Source organism: Elephas maximus, chromosome 1 (assembly GCF_024166365.1).
Source record: "Elephas maximus indicus isolate mEleMax1 chromosome 1, mEleMax1 primary haplotype, whole genome shotgun sequence".
Classification (NCBI taxonomy): Eukaryota; Metazoa; Chordata; class Mammalia; order Proboscidea; family Elephantidae; genus Elephas; species Elephas maximus.
The window spans coordinates 16227923-16243718 of NC_064819.1; the positions used below are offsets into that span (position 1 = coordinate 16227923).

Consider the following 15796-nt stretch of genomic DNA (forward strand, 5'->3'; position numbering starts at 1 on the left):
ACTGGGAATCATGGCCCAGCCCAATGCATACATACATTTTGGGGGGAATATAATTCAATCCATGACAAAGCCTCATGATTTCACTGTAATCCATACCCAGGATGCCTTACAAAGTTGTTAGATAAGCTGGTCCCATTATCAATCCCGATCCATTCAGAGATGTGCTTGTTCATCTCTCACTGTCGTTTCTGTCTTCTCTACCAAATGCATCCTATGTCAACTGGCTTAAAAATAAATAGACTCCATAATGGAATTTCATCAAAAGCTTTCTGAAAATCTAATCAGTGGTTCTGCACTCTGGCTAAACCTAAGAATCACCCCCAGAGATTCCGGTTTAATTGGTACAGAGAGGTCCGGGGCATTGCTGATTGTTTTAAACAGCTCTCCCGGTGATTCTAACGTGCACCACGGTGGAGAACCACTGGGTGTGTCCACTGCATCCATTCCATTCCCCTCCTCAAAGAATTCTTCTGGAGAGTCAGGTAGTATTTCCTTACATAAATTCTGCTTTTCATCCACAGGTGTTGTATGTGTGTGGAATAATTCCCCTTTTCCCCCCCATTTAAAGCCGGTCCATTTACTCAGGATGGGAAATGAGACCCCTGGCATGGCACCCTTTTAGTGTTGGGACTGACCTCAGGACCTTGATGAGTCTCTGGCACCATGGTGACTTGATATGGTAACTGCCATCTTTGGCCAGCCCTCCTACAAACACACCCTGGGATGACACCAGAGCTCTTGGGAGGGCCGAGAGAGGGGGCCATCCAGGTTTAGTGACTTGTCTATGTCCAGTTGGTCAATTGTGTTTAGCATGGTCTGTTCATTTACCACGCTTTCATGTAAAACTATTATTCAGCCCATTTTCTGAAAAACAAATGAAATGCTAGCCCCCATGTCTTGATAAATTATAAAACTTGATTCCATCTCTCTCCCACCTAAATCCTCTTTCTTCCTTCTGTTTGTCACCCAGCCATCCATTTAAGAAGCGTTTACTGAGGACAGGTTGTATTCCAGGCACAGTGTTGGGCACAGGGCAGGGCTTTATATGAGTCCTTGCAGAATTCATAATTTCCTTTATTCATAACGGACTGCAAGCTGGCTAAATGTGTCAACGGAGGTGGAAGTGAGAATTTACTTGAGCAGATGTGTGTTAACAGTTCCTTTTTAAAAAAATGGTGCCCTTTCTCATAAACCAGAGACTCCATCAACCTAACACCAGAAGAACTAGATGGTGCCCGGTTACCACCAATGACCGTCCTGACAGGGAACACGAAAGAGAGTCCCTGATGGAGCAGGAGAAAAGTGGGGTGCAGAATTCAAGTTCTAGTAAAAAGACCAAACTTGATGGTCTGACTGAGACTGAAGGGACCCCGGAAGACATGGCCCCTGGACTCACTGTTAGCCCAGAACTGAAACCACTCCTGAAGCCAACTCTTCAGACAAAGATTAAACTAGATTATAAAACATAATAAATGATACTTGTGAAGAGAATGTTTCTTAGCTCAAGTAGATACATGAGACTAAATGGGCAGGCTACTGTCCAGAGGCGAGATGAGAAGGCAAAAAGGGACAGGCGCTGGTTGAATGGACATGAATCTAGGGTGGAAAGGAGTGTGCTGTCACATTATAGGCAGAGCAACTAGGGTCACACAACCATGTGTGTATAAGTTTGTATATGAGAAATTAATTTGAACTGTAAACTTTCACTTAAAGCACAATAAAAAAAAAAAGAAAAGGAAAATAAAAAGGTAATAACAATAAGACTAAAAAAAAAAAAAAAAGGTGCCCTTCCATCATATACCTGTTGGAGCCATCACAAAAAGGACTCTATCCTTCCAAAATATTATCTGGGATGTGAACTACCCTTTTTTCCAGTAACTACTGATATAGATAATTATTCCATCTGTTTGCTCTTGGTGTCTTCTTCCAGCTACCATTCTGAGTTTTAGCCATGGAGGGACCCATCAACTCACTGGCTGCTCCCTTTAAATCCTTGGATTTAAAGTCACTTGCTCATTCTGCCTCAGCTAATCTCCACGGCCCCTTGACATGACTGAGCAGTACATCCTGAAACCTTTGCAAGCCCAAACTTATAAATATGGCAATGTCTCAACAGCCCCTTGGTTTTCTCTCACATCACATTTCCACAGAGACAGATACTATCTCCCCTCCACAAATTGACCAACATCTCAGCACTCAGTCAAGTTTGATCTCTCTTGATTTTTCATAAGGAAACAGGGTTGGCTTCACTTTCTGAGAGGTAGCACTGTGTACTCGATGGATAGCAAAGACAATCAGGCTGTGATGGTCATAGGTCCTCCCCAGCTGGCTAGGTGCCAGAGCCTGTTCCCATCACCATCTTCCTACACACAGCTCCTGTCATGCACTTCCAAGGGTCCCTCTTAATATGTGAAATCATGACTTAAATCCAGGGATGATCAGAGTTTACTCTACTTTGTGGGATTCTCAATTTTTAACAAAGACGCTTGCTTGGGACTTATCCTACTTAAAAACCAGTTGCCATCGAGTCTATTCCAACTCATGGTGACCCCATGTATGTGTCAGAGTAGAACTGTGCTCCATAGGGTTTTCGATGGCTGATTTTTCAGAAATAGATTACCTGGCCTTTCTCCCAAGATGCCTCTGAGTGTACTTAAACCTCCAACCTTTTGGTTAGCAGCCGAGCATGTTAGCCATTTGCACCACCCAGGGACTCCCATTTTCCTATGTAGTCTGCTTTTATTTGCTAGTTAGCAAGCCCCAGGGCTCCTAAAGTACTTGGTCTCTTTGATGTGTTATAAACATTTTTCCCTGGACTGTACACAAGTTTATTTTGAAACATTTACTTAATCTCTTTAGTGTTATCCCTACCAATACCTGCCCTTTACACAATTCCTTTTTCTATGACTGACTAATATTGGGATTGACTATTTTGGTTTTTCCCACTCAAGTAAACATGGTGGATTTGTTGGGGAAAACAAACGTGTCCCCAAAATAAATGTCTCTATCTGTCAGCGTCTCCCCATAAGTAATGTGAAGGGGAGTGAAAATGGAATAAGCACCTACTAAGTGCAGGTATTGTACTTTACATAGGTTATCTCAAAGCCACCACAAAGTACCAAAGATTTTTAAGAACGCATAGCATTACTGAGAACGACATTCAAGAGTTGAGAAAAAGTTCCTCTGGGTGAGAATAAAAAGTAAAAAGAAGCTTCTTAGAGAAACTGTGGGTTGGGAAGCCAAATAATTAGAAATAGATCAGAGGAGCTGCAGGAAACCCAGAAAGAAACAGATTAATTGACCAGCTGCTGGTTAGCAGAAAGGCATTTCAGGCAGGCTGCAGCCGTGGAAGATAATTGTGCTGGCAGAAAGCACCCAAGAGAAAGAGAGAGAAGTGGCTGCGGAGATCCATGTGAATGAACCAAGGGCAAGGGAAGGAGGTTGGAGGTCAGAGGTCAGAGGTTGGGCCTGCTGCGAGCACACAAGTGAGAGGCAGGACACACAGACAGACAGGTCTTGCCTCTTCAGGGCCCAGGGAAGCTCAGAGACGGGCCGGCTCAGAACCATGGCCATAGCGCAGAAGTGAAGCAGCGGTGAACGATTTATTAAAAACACATCAGGATTATTCAGCCGTAAAGAGAAATGAAGTTCTGATACACGCTTTTTATTACACGCTACCACATGGATAAATCTTGAAAACATGCTGACTGAAAGGACGAATACTGTATGATTCCATTTACATGAAGTATCTAGAATAAGCAACTACACAGAGACAAAAGTAAATTAGTGGTACCAGAGGCTGGTGGGGTGGGGTGGGGGGAATGGGGTGTCAGTGCTTAAGGGGAACTGAGTTTCTGTTTAGAGTGATGAAAAGCTTTTGGAAGTAGATAGTGGTGATGGTTCTGCCACATGGTAAATGTAATTAACGTCACTAGGTTGTACTATTTTTAACACTTCAAAATAGTTAAAACAGCAAATTTTGTGTTATACCTATTTTACCCCAATAAAATTAAAAAATAAAACAAAAAACACATCAGGGTGTTAGGCTGTATGTACGTGTCCCTCCCTCCCTCTATATCTGGCACTCCCACCTGCTCCAGGCACCGTTAGTAAAACAATTGTGGCCCTATTTGCTGCCTGAGGATAGTAGCTGCTACTGCAGCCAAGTCAGTCCTAAGGAGGGACGCCAAAGAGACACAAAGGAGAGAAGTCCGGGTTCAAGGTCATGGTCTTTGGAGGAAAAATCCTGTGTGGTCCCCTTTGGCGGTGGGGCAGCAGAAGGCCAGGCTGCTGCTGTTGCAGAATTGCCCTGGTTGGTTCCGACACTGTTCACTTACTTCCTTCATCAGCTCCTGCTTGCTACTGAGAACCAAGAATGGTATCTTTTCTTTCTTTGTAGACTTTGTACTTGTTAGGTGCTGTGGAGTTGATTTCAACTCATAGCGATCCCATGTGACAGAGGAGAACGGCCCCATGGGGTTTTCTAGGCTGTGATCTTCACAGGAACAGATGGCCAGGACTTTTCTCCTGCAGAGCCGCTGGGTGGGTTCAAACCACCAACCTTTGGATTAGCAGCCAAGTGCTTAACCATTGCGCCACCAAGGCTCCTTCTGTAGACTTTACAACTACCCACACCAGGAAAGATTCTTTTATCCTTTCCAAAAAATGAACTCTCCACTTCTCATCTAGTGTGTGCGTAATTATAATTCCCACGTTTTATCCCCAGGCCTGGTTGAGCAGGTGTTCCCAATTGGCTACATGCTTGCCTACCTGTTTCACTGCCTGGGACAGGTGGCATTTCATACATGCGTCCCTCTGTTCACATCTATTATTAGGTGTGGAATTTCCACCTACCAGGCTCTAATGTGCTGCTTTGGAAGATGTGTTTGCCCTTTCACTGTCTGTGGTCTTCCTTGGATACCAGGCTGCCCACCCAGCCACCCACATCCTCATTCTTAGCTTTCCCTGCACAGCAGGGGTAGGAGGGGAGGGGAGCCCCAGCTGGGGGGATAATTTTCCTCATTCCTTCCAGATCAGAGTCTCTAATGATTGAAAGGACCTCTGTGGGGGAATCTACCAGAAAGGAACCTGGGCCAGCTTTAGAAGCGCACAGAGGAGCAGGAAGTAGCTTCCCCTGGTCAAATGATCTTCTTGTAGCTGCTTCCTGAGGCCTTCAGCTCCTTTATTGCAGCCAAGCTTTTCATTCCACAGTGACAGAGAAGGTCCTTGGAAGATGAAACTCAAGGCCAGAGGGGCACACATAGAGATAAAAGACAGACAAAGATTCCTTCCCTGAGAGCAAACTTTGCTCCCTGGGAGTATGGGAACACTGGGTGCGGAAGGGGTGTCAGTGTTTTCACTGCTTGCTTTCATAGTAAGGTCAAGGCCCCCTAAAAACAAACATCGCCTTTATATTTGGGGCTACATGCCTTCAAAAGAAACCTTTGCTAATGTGAAAACCAAGCCCCATTGTCTCTGTTTTGTGAGCTCAGATTTTCCTGCCCCAGGCTGCCCTTAGCAGTCGACACCCTTGAAGATCAAGTAGGGCTGTTGTGCAAAGACCTCATACCAAGAGAAAACAGTACTTTCTCCTAAAATATAAGGGGCAATCCTCAGGAACCAACTGAATGCGAAGAACTCTCTTTCCTACTGGACTTCTCTGCTAATTCATGGAAATCTCAGGGTTCACTTTTCCTCCAGAAACTTAAGGCAAGGTAGTTTTGGCCATCACTCATCTGCCAGTTTGTCATACCATGGTAGCTTGTGCATTGCTATGATACTGGAAGCTATGTCACTGGTATTTCAAATACCAGCAGGGTAACCCTTCATGGACAGGTTTCAGTGGAGCTTCCAGAGTAAGACAGATTAGGAAGAAGGACCCAGTGGAATACTTCTTAAAAAAAAAAAAACTAGCCAGTGAAAACCTTATGAATAGCAGTGAGACACTGTCTGATATAGTGACAGAAGATGAGCCCCTCAGGTTGGAAGACACTCAAAATACAACTGGGTAAGAGCTGTCTCCTCAAAGTAGAGTTAACCTAAATGATGTGGATGAAGTAAAGCTTTCGAGACCTTCATTTGCTGATGTGGGACAACTCAAAATGAGAAGAAATAGCTGCAAACATCCATTAATAATCAGAACATGGAATGTACAAAATGCAAATCTAGGAAAACTGAAAGTTGTCTAAAATGAAATGGAACCCTTGAAGATAGATATCCTAGGCAGTAAAAAAAAAGCTGAAATGGACTGGCATTGGCCATTTTGAATCAATCATATGATCTACTCTGGCAGGAATGACAACTTGAAGAGGAATGGTGTGACACTCATTGTCAAAAAGAAAAATTCAAAATCTATCCTGAAGTATAACACTGTCAGTGATAGGATAACATTCATACGCCTACAAGAAAGAGCAGTTAATACCACTATTATTCAAATTGATGCATCAACCACTAATGCCAAAGACAAAGAAACTGAAGATTTTTTACCAACTTCTGCAACCTGAAATTAATCAAACATGCAACCAAGATGCACTAATAATGGACATAGGGAACCCAAGATGGAAACGGGAGAGTGCTGTCACATTGTGAGGACTGCAACTAATGTCACAAAACAGTACGTGTATACATTTTTGAATGAGAAATTAATTGAAGCTGTAAACTTTCACCTAAAGCACAATTAAAAAAAAAAAAAAAAGGAAAGAAACCCCAGCTGAAGGGACCAGAGACAAAGTGGCCTTGGTCTTCTGGCAATAAGACATGCACTCAGAATTCCTTTCAAGGAGTAGGAATAAGTTTCTATCCAAGCCCTTCTACATGATCAGTTTCAATGTCTTTTGAGAGGTGTGTGGGTCCACATACTCCAGAAGCAGTGAAGCTGACCTTGTGGGCATTTAAATGTAACTTTGATCACTTCCACTATCTGAAGTAAGAACCCATAAGGTTAACCCATAGGTCAGGAAGGTCTGTTCCTTCTTCAGGAACGTACAACTACATAATTTACATTGTGGTAGAAAAGGAACATATTTTTGTGTTTCTTAATTTTTACTTATGTCTTCAACATCATTTTATACTTCTGTAAAATCTTTCTATTTTGCATAATGCATAATCGAGTAGACATTTGGTCATTTAAACAACCACCCCACTATGTCAGGCATAAGGTTGTCAGTGATTCAGTGGTAGAATTCTTCCATTCCATGTGGGAGATGGGGTTCAAGTCCTGGCCAATACACCACATGTGTCTGTCAGTGGATGCTTGTGTGTTGCTATGATGCTGAATAGATTCCAGCAAAGCTTCCAGACTAAGAAGAAAACCCTACAGAGCACAGTGTTGTGCACGGAGTCCCCATGAGTCAGGGGCTGAAACAACAACAATGCCACTTTTTGCTATTATATGGCAATTCACATCTTTGGTGATACAGCTTCTTTTCATATTTCCCTAGAATAAATCCAAGTTGTTATACTGGTCAAATGGCATCTGCATTTTTGTTTAGCCTTGATAGTTGTAAGCTGTGAGAATTGTTTTAGAAAAATGCAGCATAACCTTTTTTCAAGGAGATGCTTCCATTTGTAGTCGAATAGGGGTGTCACAAAATCCTCTTTGAAAGACATTGGGTTCATAAGTCTAGGATCAATTTTCAAAGCATCTGTGATATTACACCAGTTTTCCCAAAATATTCTTCAAGCATCTGGGATAGCATGGAAGAAAGCCAATATCATTCCATCTGGGCCCACATATTTCATGAATCCACTTAAAGTTAGAAATGTTTCTTACGCTCTGTGAAACAGATTAGGAGCTCTGGTGGTGCAGTGGTTAAAGCACTTGGCTGCTAACCAAAAGGTCGGTGCTTCGAACCCACTAGCTGCCTCTCAGGAGAAAGACATGGCAGTCTGCTTCCATAAAGATTTATAGCCTTGGAAACTCTATGGGCAGTTCTACTCTGTCGTGTAGGGTTGCTGAGTCAGAATTGACTCAAAGGCAGTGGGTGGTGGGTATTGAAGACATTAAAAACAACAAAACCAAGACTGTTCAGATCAGCTGCAAGTGTTCAGCACTCTATAGTTGCTTTGCTACTTACTATCTTATGATCAATGTGTTTTCACTGTCCCCTCTTTGGAACATCTTCCAAATACTTTCAGTTTGACATTACCCGATTCAAATTGTATCTGCTCACAACAAATATATTCTGTCACACTAAAAAAAGAAAGATGCATTGATAATTACTGATGATTAGAATGTAAAAGTTGGAAACAAAGGAAAAGGGTCAGTAGTTAGAAAATATAGCCAGAGATCGCATGACAGAATTTTGTAAGACTAATGTTTTTTTTAATGACCTATTCATTGGAAAAACATTTTTTCAACAACAAAAACAGTGACTATACACGTGGACCTGACCAGATGGAATACACAGGAATCAAACCGACTACATCTCTGGAAAAAGATGACAAGAAGCTCAATATTATCAGTCAGAAAAAGGCCAGGGGCCAACTATGGAACAGACCATCAAGTGCTCATATGCAAGTTCAAGTTGAAGCTGAAAAAAATTAAAACAAGTCCACAAGAGCCAAAATACGACTTGCATATACCCCACCTGAATTTGGAGACCAACTCAAGAATAGATTTGACACACTGAACACTAACAACCAAAGACCAGACAGGTCATGGGATGACATCAAGGACATCACACAAGAGGAAAGCAAAAGATCATTAAAAGGACAGGAAAGAAAGAAATGAACAATATGGATGTCAGAAAAGACTCTGAAACTTGCTCTTGAATGTAGAGTACCTAAAGCTAACCGAAGAAATGAAGTAAAAAAGCCAAACAGAAGATTTCAAAGAGCGACTTGAGAAGACAAAGTATTATAATGAAATGTGCAAAGATCTGGAGTTAGAAAACCAAAAGAAAAGAACATTCTTGGCATTTCTCAAACTGAAAGTACTGAAGAAAAAATTTGGGCTCGGAGTTGCAATATTGAAGGATTCTATGGGCAAAATACTGAATGACATAGGAAACATCAAAAGAAGATGGAAGGAATAAACAGAGTCACTATACCAAAAATAATTGGTCAACATTCAACTATTTCAGGAGGTAGCGTGGGATCAAAAACCAATAGTACTCAAGGAAGAAATCCAAAATGCACTGAAGGCATTGGCAAAAAACAAGACTTGAGGAATTAAGGGAATATCAACTGAAGCATTTCAACAAATGGATGCAATGCTGGAAGTGCTCACTCGCCTATGACAAGAAATTCGGAAGACAGCAACCTGGCCAACCGACTGGAAGAGGTCAATATTTGTGCCTATTCCAAAGAAAAGTGATCCAACAGAACGCAGAAATTATCAAACAATATCATTAATATCACACTCAAGTAAAATGTTGCTGAAGATGATTCAAAAGCGGTTGCAGCAGTATATCAATAGCGAACTGCCAGAAATTTCAAGCCAGATTCAGAAGAGGATGTGGAACAAGGGATATCATTGCTGATGTCAGATGGATCTTGATTGAAACAGAGAATACCAGAAAGATGTTTACCTATGTTTTATTGACTATGCAAAGTCATTCGACTGAATGGATCACAACAAATTATGGATAACACTTCAAGGCTGGGAATTCCAGAATACTTAATTGTGCTCATGCGGAACTTTTACATAGACCAAGAGTCGGCATTCAAACAGAACAAGTGGATATCGCATGGTTTAAAATCAAGAAAGGTGTGTGTCAGAGTTGCATCCTTTCACCATAATTATTCAATCTGTATGCTGAGCAAATAATCCAAGAAGCTGGACTACACTAGGAAGAATGCGGCATCAGGATTGGAGGAAGACTCATTAACAATCTGCGATACGCAGATGACACAAACTTGCTTGCTGAAAGTGAAGAGGATTTGAAGCACTTACTGGTGGAAGATCAAAGACTATAGCCTTCAGTATGGATTACATCTCAACATAAAGAAAACAAAAATTCTCACAAGTGGACTAATACGCAACATCATGATAAAACAGAGGAAATACTGAAGCTGTCAAGGATTTCATTTTACTTGGATCTACAGTCAATGCCCATGGAAGCAGCAGTCAAGAAATCAAATATTGCACACTCCCTGAGGGACTGAATTACTGGGCTGAGGGCTGGGGACCATGGTCTCAGGGGACATCTAGCTCAACTGGCATAACAGAGTTTATAAAGAAAATGTTCTACATCCTACTTTAATGAGTAGTATCTGGGGTCTTGAAAGCTCATGAGCAGTCATCTAAGATACTTCACTGCTCTCACCCTGTCTGGAGCAAGGGAGAATGAAGAAAACCAAAGATAAAAAGGAAAAGTAAGTCCAAGGTAAGTCCAGCACAACTAGATGGTGCGTGGCTACCACCACCGACTGCTCTGACAGGAATCACATTGGAGAGTCCTGGACAGAGCTGGAGAACAAAATTCTAACTCACAAAAAAAGACCAGACTTACTGATCTGACAGAGGCTGGAGACATCTCGAGAGTATGGACCCCGGACACCGCTTTAATTCAGTACTAAAGCCACTCCTGAGGCTCACCCTTCAGCCAAAGATTAGACAGGCCCATAAAACAAAACAAGACTATATGAACACCCCAGCCCAGCGACAAGAACAAGAAGGCAAGAGGGAACAGGAAAGCTGGTAATTGGGAACCCAAGATCGAGAAGGGGAGAGTGTTGACATGTCTGGGGTTGGCAACCAATGTCACAAAACAAGATGTATGTATATTGTTTGCTGAGAAACTAATTTGCTCAGTAGACCTTCTGCTAAAGTACAATAATAATTAAAAAAAAAAAAAAAAGAAATCAAATTTTGTATTGTACTGGACAAACCTGCTGCAAAAGACTTCTTTAAAGTGTTAAACAGAAAAGATGTCACTTTGAGGACTAAGTTGAGCCTGACCCAAACCATAGTATTTTCAATCTCCTCATATGTATGTGAAAGACTAAAGAAGAATTGATGTGTGTATCTGAATTATGGTGTTGGTGAAGAATACTGAATGACTGCCAGAATAACGAACAAATCTGTCTTGGAAGAAGAGCCAAAATGCTCTTTAGATGTGAGGATGGTGAGACTTCATCTCATGGACTTTGGACATGTTATCAGGAGGGACCAGTCCCTGGAGAAGAACATCATGCTTGGTAAAGTAGAGGGTCGGTGAAAAAGAGGAAGACCTGCAACAAGACGGATTGACACAGCGTCTGGAACTTATGGGCTCAAACATAGCAATGATTGTGAGGATGGTGCGGGACTGGGCAGTGTTTTGTTCTGTTGTACATAGGATCACTGTGAGTCAGAACCAACGTGATGGCACTGAACAACAACAGGAGTTTGGGGGGACTTACTGAAAAATGTCTGGAAATCTTATTATCCTGGGTTCTAATGCCAAGTAAGCATCCTTGCCTGTCCTACGACCTCCAGCCTGCTAGTAGGGGCTACTGTGGAATGAGAGGAATTCACTTATCTTCTCAGGGCAAGGCACATGGCAGGCTCTAGAAACAAAGATGAGGGGCCATATAAGCACGCCTGTGGAAGAGAAGTTGCCAAGATTATCAGTGGGAGAGTCAGATAGGTCAGGGTCCTCAGGTGCCAAGGCAAGTCTCCTGCCTTCCATCCATCCATCCAGGCCCTCAAAGTGAAGCTGAACTTCCTTACCTCCATCCACCTCTTTCCACCTCCCTGCCCTCTTCTCTGCCCATCTGCCTCTTCCCTGCTTCTTGTGAGTAGCACTTTCTATTCATGGTGGAAGGTGAAGTTATTGGCAAAAAAGAAGGGTTTGTTTAGCTGGGAATTTCAGGTGGCCAGATTCTTTGCTTCTGTACTGATTTTTGTCATGAAGAGATGGTTATGTTCCCAAAATCTAGTCACCTGCATCTCTGAGTATTGTTACCAGTTTCTAGGGATCCAGAAGCAGAACATGTATACCTTTCCCATCCTTTTTGTACCCCTGTACTTCAGTCCTGAGCCTGAGACCACATAGATCTCTGGACAGTACTAGCAAGGGGGAGGCTGCCATTTGTTGATTGAAACAAAGAATGACCCTGTAGACTGATCCCTTCAGATCACACTCACCTTTTCAGCTATCAGGAAGTCATAGCGTAGGGCCTCTCGGGTGCAGATGGCGCCAAGCAGGAAGACAAAGATGATGTATAGAAACCACCTGCAAATGCCAAGAGCAGAGTGGAGCTGCCACCTGACCTGGACCCAAACCCCTGCCCACCCCACCCTTTGGGTCCCCTATGAATCTGTCTCAGAATTAAAGAGAAAGGCCAGTCCTGAAGCCCCCTCAATGGTCTGAGAGGGCACGTGTACCATCTCTTCTCTAAAGAGATTTCTCACCAAGAAAAATTACCATGTTTGTCTCTTTTTTACATTAAAGAAGAAAACATATAAATTGGGTGTGGGGTGTAGGGAGAGGCCCCAGGTCATCAGGAAGGCCAGTATCAATCCAAAGCCCCACTCCCCACAGCCCTCCTCCAACAGAAAAACAAACTGAGGATCTCTCAGGCCTCCCAGCCCTGCTGTTCTCTGGATCACAGGTAATAGAGAGTGAAGCCAAGTGTGAAACAGGCAAAACAGTGACCTGGCTCTGCCCCCAAGATGCCATGTGACCTTGAACAGTCACGTGATCCCATCTGGGGAGCAGAGGATGGGCCAAATGTTCCTCCCCAGCTATGAGCAAAAATAAGACAGAAATAAAGCCCCAACCCCCAGCTCCACCAGGTCTTATGATCCAGTTCTTATTTAGAACCCTCTTTGCTTCCCAAGACCCAACTCTATCTTTGTTACCTTCCTGAGCTATTGCCTTATTTAGTGCACTGGTGTGTTGTGCTTGGTGGGTAGCAGCCATGCCCTTACAAAAAGCTAGGAGCAAATGCAGCATTTGTAAAATAGATACAGTAATATTTTTTAAATACCATGGTTAAAATACTACCATGCACTGTTAACTTTCAAGTCTTGGTCTTGTCTGTGATTTCACTGCCTTTTCACACGTACCCAATGAAAGGCTGAGAAGCTTCTTCCAGAGGTAGAGTGAGAAAAGCAATAGGCAAAAAGTTAGAAACAAACAGACCCATGGTATAGAGAGAAAACAAAGCACAGGTTAGAAAAAGACCCATGGTATAGACAGAAAACAAAACACAGAAGGTTAGAAACAGACCCATAGCCACCAAGCCTGCTAATATGAGGGGCACAGCCTGGACTAAACCCCAGGAAGCCAGACAGCGTAGGTGGTGGAAGAGGTGAGGGTAGCTGGGGGATGCAGGGTAGCCAGTATAGTTCCTAGTGTGTGCCTTTACACATGTGATCTCATTCAATCCTCTACAATCTGTGAGACACACTTATTATTATCCCCATTTTACAGACAAGGAAATTGAGGCTCAGAAAGCTAAATAAATTGCCCAAAGTCACATGGCCGATCAATGGCAAAGTTGGGACTCGGGCAAATTACCCAGTAAGCAAGGTAAGCATAGCCTTAATTGTATGTATTTACTAATCTGTGTGAACAGTTTCACATGTTTTTCACTACATCTTTTGGTGAAAAACATGTGAAACTGTTCTCACAGATTAATAAGTACACACAAGCGGGGCCGCGTCAGGGATTGTAAATTTGAAAAGGGGCTTTGATTCTGTAGGAAGGTGCTGTGAGGTTGGGAGACAGACGGATGCCAGCCATACCAAGAAGCAGAATCTTTGACAAGGTGAAAAAATGTGAAATTGTTCACTGTACTTTAGTAGGTAAGCAAATGTAAACCCGTGTTTACCTTGCCTATTGGGTAATCCTCCCCTGGGCCTGGGATGCAATTCTACTCTGTTTGATTATAAAGTTCTTAATCTCTATAAATAAACAAAAAAACCCAAACCCCTCGCCGTTGAGTTAATTCCGACTCATAGCGACCCTATAGGACAGAGTAGAACTGCCTTATAGGGTTTCCAAGGAGAAGCTGGTGGATTTGAACTGCCAACCGTTTGGTTAACAGCCAAATGCTTAACCACTGTGCCACCAGGGCTCCTTAATCACTGTGCTCCTTCCAAAGATCCTGGAAACTCAATGGTTAAAAAAAAAAAAAAAAAACCAAAGTTCAAAATAGCGGGGAGGGGCAGAAAGCTGAGGCAAAAGGAAAGAATGGATTCGATCTGTGATCTGTGTCAATGACACTACCCCTCCCCCGCCAAAAGCATTCCCAGGCAGGGGGTGTGAAAGGGCAATCGTCTGAACCCACCAGACGCGAATTTTCCAGCCCGCTGAGTATTAAAGGAGGATTGGAATATGAAATAGGTTGGTCACAGTTGGGGCCTTCTCAGAACAAAAGGGGCACTCCCCTCCTCTGCCTGGGGTTTTCTCTCCCTCTCTCCAGCCCGGGCTGATTGTCGGGTGGTAACTTACGAGATGCCAACAGCTGCTAGGGAGCCCAGAGGGATGCTGGCAGCGGGTTCCCTGAGGTCACCCCCCATGTTGAAGCCAGCCATGACTCCTGAAAGATACCCAGACGAGAAAGGGGTGATGCAGTGTCCTCCACGAAGCACCTTCCTCAGGGTTGTTCCCTTTCCCTCCTCCAGGGCCCTCTCCTGGAAGCCATCCTGGGTCAAGCCCTCCCATCTGCAGCTCTGCACACAGGCCGCTTCTCAATCTCCCCTGGCAACTGGGGAGGCATCTGTGTGGCCGTAAAAGGGACCTTTGTGAGTTGGGTGATGCTTGGAAGGAGAGCCCAACCAGCTACAAAAGCATTTTAACGCCTGCAAAAAGTAATGAGGTGAGAGCCACACAAAAGTCCTGATGCCAAGTGCTGAGCTCTGCTCTCCACTGGGACAATGGTCCCGGAGAGGCTCAGCATTCGCAAACGCCTGGGGCTGCCTTCTGCTCAGCCCAGTTCCTTTCCTCCAGCTGCTTGCTGATTACACCTGTGGTTTCAGGTGTCCTCAGGGTCACGTGTCATCCAAGAGTCGGGGTTAGGCTGAAGCTGGCTGAATGGAAACGGGAATACAGGGTGGAGAGAAGGAGTGTGCTGTCTCATTAGGGGGAGAGCAGCTGAGAGCGTATAGCAAAGTGTGTATAATTTTGTATGAGAGACTGACTTGTAAACTTTCACTTAAAACACAATAAAAATTAAAAAAAGAAAGAGTCAGGGTCAGGAACCACTTTCAACGCTCCTGGGCTGCCAAATGGCTCTAAACAAACTCCGAACACAGTCCTGTTCATCATCCCTTCTATTCCTCTAGAGCACTAATGAAAAATAATTGACCCATGATGGCAAGGGACCATCTGCCATGGGTACAGCGCTGGGTGTTGCGGAGGGGGATGTTGCCTCTTTCCATATATGCACATATATGAGCAACAAGACCGTGTGTTGTAAATACCAAACCAGGGTCCAGCCCATGAATGCTCTGAAGACTCAGTGTCATGAACTGCCCTGGCCAGGAAAGCTCACGGTGGGCTGAAAGCAAAAAAACCAAACTCGTTGCCTTCGAGTTGATCCCGACTCATAGCAACCCTGAAGGACAGAGTAGAACTGCCCCATACGGTTTGCAAGGAGCACCTGGTGGATTCGAACTGCCAACCTTCTGGTTAGCAGCCGTAGCTCTTAACCACCACACCACCCAGGTTTTCCACAGAGGGGGTGAGTACATCTTAAATGTGGCTTTGAAAGGAGGGTTGGGATAGGCTTAGGGATAGGAATGGGTGTGAAGCATTACGGATTTAGGAACATTTTCGATCTGACAGGGCCCGTGCTAAGTGCTTCACATGCATTTTTTATCTTGTTTAATCCTCATAGCAACCACATCAGAAAAGCAGAA

The 15796-nt window shown here is 43.6% G+C and overlaps 1 protein-coding gene across 2 annotated transcripts in view; it reads right to left on the reverse strand.

Annotated features, from left to right (window-relative positions):
* SLC12A8 (solute carrier family 12 member 8) overlaps window positions 1–15796 on the reverse strand; it is a 203726-nt gene that overhangs the window by 35447 nt on the left and 152483 nt on the right. For both annotated transcript variants that reach the window (XM_049878811.1, XM_049878802.1), the window contains 2 exons: window positions 14388–14475; window positions 12074–12161 (listed from right to left, as the gene is read on the reverse strand). In XM_049878811.1, the coding sequence (XP_049734768.1) occupies window positions 12074–12161; window positions 14388–14475 (176 nt within the window). The remainder of the gene's footprint in view (window positions 1–12073; window positions 12162–14387; window positions 14476–15796) is intronic.